Source organism: Aythya fuligula, chromosome 16 (assembly GCF_009819795.1).
Source record: "Aythya fuligula isolate bAytFul2 chromosome 16, bAytFul2.pri, whole genome shotgun sequence".
Taxonomy (NCBI): domain Eukaryota; kingdom Metazoa; phylum Chordata; class Aves; order Anseriformes; family Anatidae; genus Aythya; species Aythya fuligula.
In genome coordinates this window covers 14495150-14506226 of record NC_045574.1, presented here as the reverse complement: position 1 = coordinate 14506226, position 11077 = coordinate 14495150, and the positions used below count along the sequence as shown (strand labels likewise).

Sequence of the window (11077 nt, the reverse complement as noted above, 5' to 3'; positions counted from 1 at the left end):
GCTGCAAAGCCTTTCAAGGACGGGCTTAATGACTCCTTGCTGACTTCTTTTCTTTTTCTTTTGCAAAGGCTGAAGGTTTTTTGACGCCTCGGACCCGTTTTTCTGCTGGCAGCTGCCCCCATCTGCCCACCACAGCCACAGCAGAGCAATGGGGAGAAAAAAATCACCCTCTCTCTAGCTGTTTTTCAGGAAGAAGGCTCAGAAATCCACGAGCAAACCTCAGCCTCTGCTGAGCCTTCCTCTCCCTGCTGAGCTCAGCCCCAGGAGCTGAGCCCACACCCACCGAAGCGGGCAGAATTTAGGGAATATTGCCCGGGAGAGCTCCTGGGGGGGTTCGGGTGGGCTGGGGACGGGCAGGAGCTGCAGCTCAGCACCGCTCATCGGGGCCGCGGAGGAAGCCGTGGCTTTCCTGTCCTGCAAGAAGTGTTGAGATTTTAAAACATTTCCTTTCCCAAACTGGGCTGCAAAGCAGAAAGTTTGGGAAAGTTTGGGAGCTGAGAAACGGAGACAACCTTTTCTTCAGCTCAGTCGGGAAAGGCTGTGCTGGGAACATTTTAAACCTTTCTTCACACTTCAACCTCTTCCCTTTGGTTAACCTTTACGGCGCGTACCGCAGTTACAGTTCCGAGTAACTTGCTTCCAATCTACAAAAACTGGAAACTTTTTTTTTTTTTTTTTTTTTTTCCAGCGCTCGTTTTCTCGAGCAGTCAGGAAATGTTTTGGAGCCATTTCCCACAAACAGGTTTGGTTTTGATAAATCTTCATTTCATTATTATTATTATTTTATTTTATTTTATTTTTTTTCGGTGGACCTTTTTCTGCGTCAAAACCTCCGGAGCAGCCGCCTTGTGCCACGGGGTGGGACAGGGACCCGCGGCACTGCACCGACAGCATCCTCCCCTTCCCTCCGACGCAGCGACGGGAGGCTCCGAGCACCCAAAATAAGGGTGCCCCTGCCTGCTGCAGGGGTTTGGGGCCCTGATGCGGGACTCGGCATGGACTGAGAGGCTCAAACTCCCCCTCCGAGTCCCAGCAGAGATGACTTCATCCAGGCTGCGCGTCCCCGGGCGCGTGCCACCGTTCCCTCCCCTGCTGCTCTCCACCGAGGACGGCTCCGGCCGCCCGCGGGTGCCCCGGGGCCGCTGCTGGCTTCAGCCTGGGGAGCGCCGAGCCCGGAGCTGCGCGTTGCCGGGACGGTCCGGCTGGCACATGCTGTTTTAATATTTGGGTGATGTCATCGAGCACTCTATAATGCCATAAAAAAAACCAGAAGGGCTATAAACCTGACCAGCGAGCCTCCAGCAGAACACACACACACACACACACACACACACGCGTGTGCACATGGCTACAGATGCGTGCACACGCGGGTGCCGGGAGACACGGATGCGCATCCATGTGCTCACACGGATGCGCGCACACACACAGAGGCACACGCATGGATGCACGTGCAGGTTCACACATGTGCAGATAGAAAAAACAGATTAAAAAATAAGACAGAATAAAATGGACACGTGCTTTGCACACACACACGCTCAGCTGCATGCACACCAAAACACGGGGATGTGCACACATTTGTGCACGCGTGGGCGCACGCAGCAATGCGTCTACGCTCAGATGCACACGTGTTGGTGCACACACACACACGTGCTTGCACACACGTGTTTTTGGATGCACACACACTCATGATCACACCGCAGCACCGTGGCAGGTGGCACGGGGAGGGCAGGGCGGGTGTGCGCGGTGCACACAAGTGCACCCTGGTGCATGGGAGCAGCGAGTCCAGGGGGAGCCACAGCCCCAGAGCCCCAGGGGACGTGGAGCAGCCACCACCAGCCCACAGCCATGCAGGTCCTGGGGCTGCCTCCCCTTCCCGACCCCGCAGCCGTCCCCAGGCAAGGCGGCAGGATGCGCCTGTCAGTTTTTAGATATACCTGTCAAATTCTTCCCCCACATTTCTGCGGTAACGACCTGCTAAGAGCCCCTCGCTCCTCCTCCCCAGTCCGAAGCCATCAGGCACGGAGCTTTGGAGAGATTAAGTCATAAAAATCAGAAAGGGGCTGCGTGGTAACAGCCCCAGCCTGAGCCATAACAGCAGTGAAATCATCCCCAAACTATTCCAGCAAAGTCCATTTCCATTTCCATGCAACACCTGACCACCCCTCGGCCGGCTCTCAGCGAAATAAAACGCCCGCCTGTTGTTTCCTGGCCTCGGCTGGGCCAGAAGGGGCTGGGGGCAGGGAAGGAGAGGATGTTAAAAATAAAAGCGCTCGCCCCACGTGCGCCGCCGGCCCCAGCGAGCGGCGCAGGATGCGCCCGCAGGACAGAGGGAGGTGATGGGGGCGGCCAGGCTGAGCCTCCCGGGTGCTGCGGGACACAGATTGCCTCCCTCCTGAGCTGCCCGCATCGTGGCTCTGTTATCTGGCCCCAAAACTGAGCAAACCCACACAAATCCAAAGGGCTGATGCCAGGGGAACGCAGGAGGTGGTTTTGCCATCGGTCCTAACGCAACGGGTGGCTGGAGCGAGCGCCTGTGCTAACGGGGCTGGAGCAGCCTGGGTGCCATGCAGCCCTCCTGCCTCGTGCCAGAAATGGGGCCGGGGGGGCTGAAACCTCCCCCCTGCTGCCAAAAACGCCGGTGGTTTGGGATCAAGCTGCCCACAGAGGCACCAGGCTGGAGGGCAGGTCCCGGTCCAGCCGCTGAGGATGCTTCTTGATGTGTTTGACACCCAAAAGGCAGGGTTAGGTGAAAAAAGCTGCACAAAGCAGTGAGCAGCATCACCGCAGGGTCTGGCCAGAAACCATCGTCTGGCACCAGCCCTTCTGCCTCCTGTTATCTGACCCAAACCTGGGCTCCTGTTTTCTTCCTCGCTCATTTTCCTTCTTTCTCGTTTCCCCGCTGGCCGCGACCTGGCGTAGGGCTGGCCAGCGGGATGGGGGGAGAAGAGCATTGTTCACGGGCTCGCTTGCAATTAGGCTTTATTATTAATAAAAACACACGGCTCGGGGCGGCGGGGGGTTGTGCAGGAGGAGGCAAAGGTTTTGCTGGGAGCTGTGGAGCGGTGTGGGAGCATGGCACGGGGAGCTTGGCTGAATGCAGAGCCAGAGCCACCAGCGAGGTATCCTGGGCTGGTTGTCTGTCTGTCCAGGGACAGCTCTGGCTGCTGCAAATCACCCCAGCACCACCACGAATTGCCCCAGCACCACCACGAATTGCCCTGGCACCACTGTGTGCGTTCAGAGCGCCGCAGCAGCGATGGCACCGCGTTGTGTCTCTGGGGCAGGGTGCTGTGCTCGCTGCTGTCCGTGGGCATTCAGCAAGGAGGGAACCCCGGGTGCCACCTGGGGGTGTGCAGGGCAGGGATTTTGGTGCTGGGGACCCGTGTTTGTACCTGAGTGATGTATTTGTGGGGTGATGCTGAGGAGGGATAACGGGATAACCAGCCCTCACTGCGGGTTCCTGCCTGCTGGTACCTGCCCTGACTTTGTGGAGCATCCTTGGGCACAAAGTGAGGACACCCCACTCCATCCAGCTCACGACAGGGCCACATTTTCAACAATTTTACAGCACAGGTGCTTTGGGAAACCAGCGCACACCCAGCCCTGGGCACCCCTAAAACGAGGGCACGTCGGATCCCAGCGTCTCCAGAGCAAAGAGCAGCAGCTGAAAACCACCCCGGGGCTTCCTGCCCTGCGAGCTGGGAGCCTGGCACGGCCCGAGGAGCCAGCGACGGGGAAGGCAGGGGATTTCTGCTGCAGAAAAATCACCCGAGGCTTCCTCTGCGCCCTGCCACGCCGCCGCCTTCCCCCGGGCGCTGCGGGCAGAGGGGCGCGGGGCGTTTGGAGCGATGCTCCTTAATCGCAGGAAATGATCGCATGCTCGCGGGGAAGGTACCTGGAAAAGAAGTCAGGGCTTTTCTTTTTTATCCCTCGTCTCCTTCCTCTCGGGCTGCTGCTGGGACCGGCGCGGGACGGAGCCTATAGAAGGCTGCTTCCTTTCATAGTCATCGGCGGCGGCACAGGATGCTTCTCATTTCGTGTTTTGTTTGTTTGTTTCAGCTCCGATTCTGGCACACGTCGGACACACCACTCGCGGCCGGCCGCCAGCCCTCCCGTGTAGGTAATGATGTCATTTTTCCATGTATTCCCCCTTTTTACATACTGTATATGGCAACACAATGAGGTTCGTTTCTGCCGTTTAATGGGAACGCATCGCCAGCCCCCAAACGGGTTCATTTTATTAGCACTTCACATAAAAAAAAGTGAGTCAGGATTTAGTCCTGTTAACACTAATGTGAATTTAATTTAGGAGAAGCTCGAAAATTAATGTCATTTGTTAAATATCCATTTCCCCTAAAAGGCAATTCTTTGCCAACAACAACAACAAAAAACTCTTCTTCTATTCATTTTTTTTTTTCTTTAATAGCCTTTTTTGGCTATATCAGCCTGGTTTAAATCACTCATCGTTCAAGGAACGGATGCCACCAGCGTTTTATGCAACAGATTGTCAGCTCTGCTTCTCCGACCTGGGGGTCGCAAGCGCTGCCTTTAGCACCAAGAGCCGTGCGCAACGGGGCGTGCAGGGCCGGGACGGGGGGTGCTTGGTGGGGACAGGAGAAGGGAGGACCCTCTGTCACCTGGGCAGGAAGGCAGCTGGGAGGGTTTGGGAGCTCCAATGAGGATGCTGTGAGTGAATGCGTTGAGAGTTTGGAGAGAACGGACTCGATTTTGGGGCAGTTTCGCAGGAAAACGGGGCGAGCGCGCGGCGACGCCTTCCCCCTCCCCACCGCCCCGCCGGCTCAGGGTAATAACCACACGAAGGCATGGCTCGAGAGGAGGATATGGCAGGTTTTATTAGATGCCGTGTATCTGAGAACAGCTGCTTTCTCCCGCAGGGCGCATCGGTGGGCACGGGGGTCGGCCACGAGCACCCCCCCGGCCCCGTAGGGCGCTGCCGGAGCCGCGGCCCCGCGCCCAGCCCGAGGCGGCTGGCGGCAGCCCCCGAATCCGCGCAGCCTGCCAGGTTGTCAGAACATTCATCAACGGATACAGCAATCTGGAAATGGTTGGGACAACATGGATTTGCGGAAAATATGTGTTCACACAACAAGCGCACAAGATGGGAGCAATTAGCTGAAGATGTTTTAATAATTAACCAGTATCAAACAGTTTGCTCTCCTTACAGTTCTAGACAATAAAAGTGTTTGCAGTCGTATTTTTCTTTTGTACAAAATTCCAGTCGATTGTTCCACAATATTTACATTGTCATTCCCTTTTCACAAAATATCTCCTTTCCCCCCCCCTTTTTTTTTTTTCTTCATTTTTTTTTTTTTTTTTTTTTTTTTTTTTTTAAATCCAGCTTTGCTACATAAATGCTTTAGATCTCATGGATATCCCTTGATTTATTTTTTTTAAAAGTCTAATAATAAAAAAAAAAAAAACAAAAAACCAAAAACAACGACGAAGACATTAAATATCATTTTATATATAAAAAAAATGCTTAGTAAAAATATAGTTTTGTTGCCCAATTAAAATATATTGCTGAGAATACAGTAAAAACTGTCCTAAAGACCACCACTACTGGGCACCGAGTCTTCCACGGCCCCTGCAAAGGCTTCCTAAAGTCTCCCCCCCTGCGTGAGTTCGCCTGCCCCGGGGTTAGATAGTGGGGCAGGCGGCTCTGGTCGTCCTGTTAGTAGTTGTTTCAGGCAGGATTCACTGTAGTTCGCCTAAAAACGCCCCCGAACTGGTCGGGAGCTGCAGCTGAGCCCCGCCGAGAGGGCAGGGAGAGCAGCGGGCAGGCTAGTGCGTGCGTTAACCTTGCTTTGGAAAGGCGTCTATGTGTTATATAGGCATACGGTATATCAGTGAGTTCAGCATGATTGATTGTTTTTCTTTAAAAAAAAAAAAAAAGAGAGAGAGAAAAAAAGAAAGCGATGCATTTAATGAGATACTCTAAATATTATGGAGCTCGTGGTTAAAGGAGGATGGCTTCTCGGTTCGGATGGAGAGCGGGCGCTGCCGGGGCTCTCGCACGGTGAGCACGTGGCACGGTGGGGCCAACCTAACCGGTGATGCAGGGGCTGTAATAAACGGCGCTGCTGGCGTCGGACAGGGCGGATATCAAGCTGCTCTCCTCGCAGGAGATGCTTCTAGGAGTCACTTTGGAGAGGGAGACGTGGTAAGGGAGTCCCGAGGCGTCGGGACGAGTCCTGCTCATGTTCAAATACTGATCGAACTCGTTGCGGTCAACGTCCGTCCACAGCTCGCTTTGGTTCAAGTGATCCACGCTCTCCATGTGGTGGGCTTCGGGCGGGGGCGAGAGCTGGCCCAGGTGGGCGGAAAGCCCGTTCTGAGTCCCCGAGCACATCTGGTTGTAGTATATGCTGGAGGGATGGGGAGTCCTCATGGCGTCGGCCAAGTGCGACGGGGTCTGCGCATAGGGCACGGCCACGTCCCGCCCGATGCACTTCTCCTGGGGAAACTCCATCTGGTGATGGTGGTGGTAGCCGCGAAAGGGCATCATGTTGCAGTCATCCTGCATGTGCGGAGGGAAAAACGCCGGCTCGGTCTGTTCCAAGACATCCAAGGGAGACATCTCAGGAGTTGGCAAGCCATAGTTTTCAATATCCGACCCCATGGAGTGGAGTTCTCTGAAGTGGTTAAGTGGGGGAGGCTGGGGGTGGCCCGGCTGGCTGCCGCCGTGGTGACTCATGCTGAAGTTGTCACTGCAAGGCTGGGAAAGGTTATGGAGGAGGATATTGGGTTCCATCCTCTTGATTTTCTTGGCTTGCTTCTTTCTCCTCGGGCGGTACTTGTAGTTGGGGTGATCCTGGAGGTGCTGGATTCGCAGCCGCTCGGCCTCTTCCACGAAGGGACGCTTGTCGCTGGCGCTCAGCGCCTTCCACGACTGGCCTGGAAAGGGGGAAACGAAGCTCTGTGAGAGCGGCCGGAGGGGGCACACGAGGAGGGGGCACCCACAGGGTGTTGGGGGTCCCTCGACAAGCTCTGTGCCTGAGCTGGGTCCCGGTGCTGGCACAAATTGGGGACGGGGAGCGGGACCCCGAGCGGGGTTGTCCCCGCGTGCCCGGTGCTTTGGTGCAGGGGGGAACAGGGGTGCAAAACCCCGGGGAACTGGGGGACCAGATTCTGCCTCCTGGGGTGTCCGATTCCCTGCATCCCACCCCACAGCCCTGCACCTCTGCAGCCCAAAATCCTGTCCCCAAATGTGTGCCCTGCAGCCCCGTATCCTGAACCCCCCGTCCCTGCGCCCCGCAGCCCCGTGTCCCTGCATCCTGCTGCCCCAGCTGGCCATATCCTGCTTCCCGTAGCCCCGCATCCTGCGGCTCCGTCTACCCATATCCTGCTTCCCGTGTTCCCACATCCCGCATCCTTTGCTCGTGTACCCCGCATCCTGCAGCCCCGTATTCCCGCATCCTGCATCTCCCCAGCTGCGTGTTCCCACATCCCACAGCCTTCCCTGCATCCCCGCATCCCACAGCCTCGGTGTCCCGCATCCTACAACACCAAATCCCACAGACTGTTAGCGCTGCGCCCCGCAGCCCTTGGTCCCACAGCCCGACATCCCTGCATCCTTTGGTCCCATATCCTCAGGGGCTGCCTGCCACAACCCTCTAACCTCACAGCCCACATCCCGCAGCTCCCCGTCCCTGCAGCCCTATATCCTCAGTCGCCATCCCGCAGTCCTGTCCCCTTCCAGCCTCTCCCCTGTCCTTCCCCTAATCCCACTGCCTCGTCTCCTCGCAGCCTGCACTCCACAGCCCCGTACTCTCACAGCCTACATCCCGACACCCCGTACCCTACAGCCTGCGTCCCCAGCCCTGTATTCCTGCATCCCGCTGCCCCATACCCCTGCCATCCACAGGCAGCTCCGTGTCCCTGTATCCTGCAGCCCCGCACTCTTGCAGCTCACGTCCCCAGCCCCATAGCTGTGTACCCCACGTCCCCAGCCCCATATCCCTGCATCCTGCAGCCCTATACATTTGCAGCCCATGTTCTTAGCCCTTTACCCCAGCAAACTACATCCCCAGCCCCATATCTTTGCATCCCACTGCCCCATACCCCTGTATCTGTGCATCCCAGCCCCATACCTTGTAATGCACATTCCCAGCCCCTTATCCCTGCATCCTGCAGCCCTAAACCTTTGCAGCCCACATCCTCAGCCCCATACCCCAGCAACCTACATTCCCCAGCCCTGTATGTGTGCATCCCACTGCCCCACACCCCTGGAGCCCGTGTCCCCAGCCCTGCACTGCTTCATCCCCAGCCCCATACCCATGTAGTCCCCATGCCCAGCCCCATATCTGTGCGTCCCACAGCCCCACATCCTACATCCCCATACCCCGTACCTCTGCAGCCCACATCCTCAGCCCCGTTCCCTGGCATCCTACAACCCCAGACCTGTATCTGTGTCCCACAGCCTCAAATCCTACATTCTGATATCCCGCACCTCCACAGCCCACATCCTCAGCCCCATACCCTGGCACCCCACACCCCCAGCCCTTTATCTGTGAGTCCTGCAGCCCCACATCCTACATCCCCATTCCCTAATACCTTTGCAGCCCACATCCCCAGCCTCATACCTTGGCATCCCACACCCCCAGCCCCGTATCTGTGACTCCCACAGCCTCAAATCCTACATCCCCTTACCCCATACCTCCCCAGCTCACATCCCCAGCCCTGTTCCCTGGCACCCCACACCCCCAGCCCCGTATCTATGAGTCCCACAGCCTCAAATCCTACATCCCCATACCCCGTACCTCTCCAACCCACATCCCCAGCCCCGTTCCCTGGCACCCCACACCCCCAGCCCTACATCACAGCTATCCCGCCACCCCAAACCGGCAACCCACACCCCCAACCCCGCACCCCACCAACCCCATCCCCGCGATCCCGCATCCCCCATCCCCGTCTCCCCTTCTCCGTGCCGCCCCAGCCCGCTCACCCAGCATCTTGCTGAGCACGGCGTTGTGCAGGTCGGGGTTCTGCTGCGCCAGCCGCTTGCGCTCATCCTTCGCCCAGACCATGAAGGCGTTCATGGGCCGGCGGATACGGGAATCCTCGCCGGCCTTGCCTTCGGTGCGACCCGCCGGGGGGCTGTATCCATAGCCCGGTTCGGGACTGGGCGTACGGCTGGGGGCCGCGCCGGGGGCCGCACCGGGAGCCGTAGCACCGGGGCCAAAGGCGAAGTTTGGCTCGGGGCTGGGCGTGCGGCTGGAGGGTGATGCAGCTCCCGGGGGGCGCGCGAAGGCGAGCCCGGGCTCAGCGGCCGGCACGGCGGCGGTGACCCATGAACAGTCGCCCCGGGGTTGCGATATCTCCTCTCGGCAGTAGTTTGACTCAGATATATTCATTCCAGCTGGACAGCACTTTGTGTCCGACCCGAGCGGGTGCCGGAGAGAGAATCGAGTCCCCGCTGCGTCCCACCGGCTCCAGCAGCCGCCGAGCAAGGAGCGCCGCCGCTCGCTTCCCTCGCCTTCAGGGGGGGATCTGGGGGTGGGGTTTTTTTTTTTTGGTTTCTTTTCTTTTGCCCTTTTTTTGTTTTTTTTCTTTTTCTTTTTTTTTTTTTTTTTTTTTTTTTTCCCCTTTCCCCCCAAAAAAAAAACTTTTGGGATGATGCTGGGCTGGAAGGGGCAAAATATAGCCGGGGTGGACCAATCAGCGGGGCGAAGGGGAGGAGGAGGAGGAGGAGGAGGAGGAGGAGAGGGAGAGGGAGAAGAGGAGGAGGAGGAGGAGGCGATGAGGGGGAGGAGGAGGAGGAGGAGGAAGAGGAAGGGGGGCGTCCCCAGGCACAGGCAGGAAGAAGCCGCCTGGGGAGGGCTGGGTTGGGACCGGTGTGGACGCCGCTACCCGGTTCCCTTCCTCCCAAGGAGGAGGGCTATTCATTTTTTTTGTCTCCCTCCTTTTCCTTCTTTTTCTTTCTTTATTTTTTTTTTCCTTCTTTTTTTTTTATTTTTTTTCCTTCTTTTTTTATTTTTTTCTTTCAAGCCCCTTTTCTGGCTACTTGAAGTCTGCCAGAGCCTCCCGCAGCCCCGGGGAAGTGTTTAGATTTGCTGCGTGTTTGCAGGGGGACGGGGATGCCTGGGGCTTGGCGTTTATTTTTCTTACGACTCCTTTCGTGTGTGTGTTTTGGCCAGCCTTCGCCGCTCGGGGTCAGGAGCAGCCTTGGGCTGGAGGCAGGGGCGAGCCCTCTTCCCCCGGCAATACCCCAGTGGGGCTCTCGGGGATGGCTGGAGAAATTTCCCCTTGATTTTCAGATCCCTTCACATCCAAAGAAACGCAGCCCTGGTGGCTTAGGCACTTTTGAGGAACGGTGGCATCACCGGCAGGACGAACAGCAGCCAAAAACTGCCCTGAGCTGCTCTGCTTGGGGCTGGCACGGCCACGCTGCGGCCGCACGCGCCGTGCCCGTGGCACGCTGCCTCCCGGCTGCTTGTTCCCCCCCCTTCCAGCCCACGGATATTTTGTCAGAGATGTGCCAAGAGCCAGGCTAGGTGGTCTGAAGTTTCCTCCTGCCCTTGGCACAGAGCTGTGAGCTCTGCGGGAGCAGCTTGCTAGCACGGGGACCTCTCCGTGCTCCCCGGCACCCCCAGGCTGGGTGCGAAAGGTGCCCACGGCCACGGGTACCCGGCTCCGAGCCCCTCTCCGAGGGGACGTGGCCGAGCCCCCAGCCCGAAATGTGCGACGTGAGGTGAGGGAGATGTGGGGCACCGGCTTGCGCAAGAGCCCAGCTGCCAGGCTGCCGGCAGCGGGGTGTTGCATGCCACGGTTTCAGCGCGTCTGGAAGTGATTTGGAAAAGCCAATCTGCCGTTTAACCCTAAACAAAACAAAGGCCTTTAAAAAAAATAAATAAATTAAAAAAAAAAAATAAAAAAATCTCGTCTCGCTTATTCTTCAGTCGCTAGCCAGGAGTGAACAGAGGTTTCAGGCTAGATTTCCTTCACACTCCTGGAGGCTCTTCATGTTTTGCAAGAGCGGATCAGCACCAGTGCGCAGGAGAGCCGGGCGGCCGCACGGAGCCTCCTCTCTGCTCTGCCCCGTCCTGCTCCAGCAGCA

At 57.5% G+C, this 11077-nt stretch overlaps 1 protein-coding gene across 1 annotated transcript; it reads right to left on the bottom strand.

The window, feature by feature from the left end:
• Positions 1 to 5939: 5939 nt before the first annotated feature.
• Positions 5940 to 9552, bottom strand: SOX18 (SRY-box transcription factor 18). Its single transcript, XM_032198328.1, has 2 exons — positions 8966 to 9552; positions 5940 to 6915 (listed from the first exon to the last, which is right to left on the bottom strand). Exons 1-2 carry the CDS (start codon positions 9372 to 9374, stop codon positions 6065 to 6067), a joined length of 1260 nt encoding a protein of 419 aa, XP_032054219.1. The 5' UTR covers positions 9375 to 9552; the 3' UTR covers positions 5940 to 6064.
• Between the last annotated feature and the right edge of the window lie 1525 nt (positions 9553 to 11077).

Bases quoted from the DNA above. Each gene is read 5' to 3' on its own strand.
- SOX18 (XM_032198328.1), bottom strand. From the start codon at position 9,374: ATGAATATATCTGAGTCAAACTACTGCCGAGAGGAGATATCGCAACCC. The intron at 6,916-8,965 runs GTGAGCGGGCTG...CCCCCTTTCCAG, and splicing joins CGTGCTCAGCAAGATGCTGG to GCCAGTCGTGGAAGGCGCTG.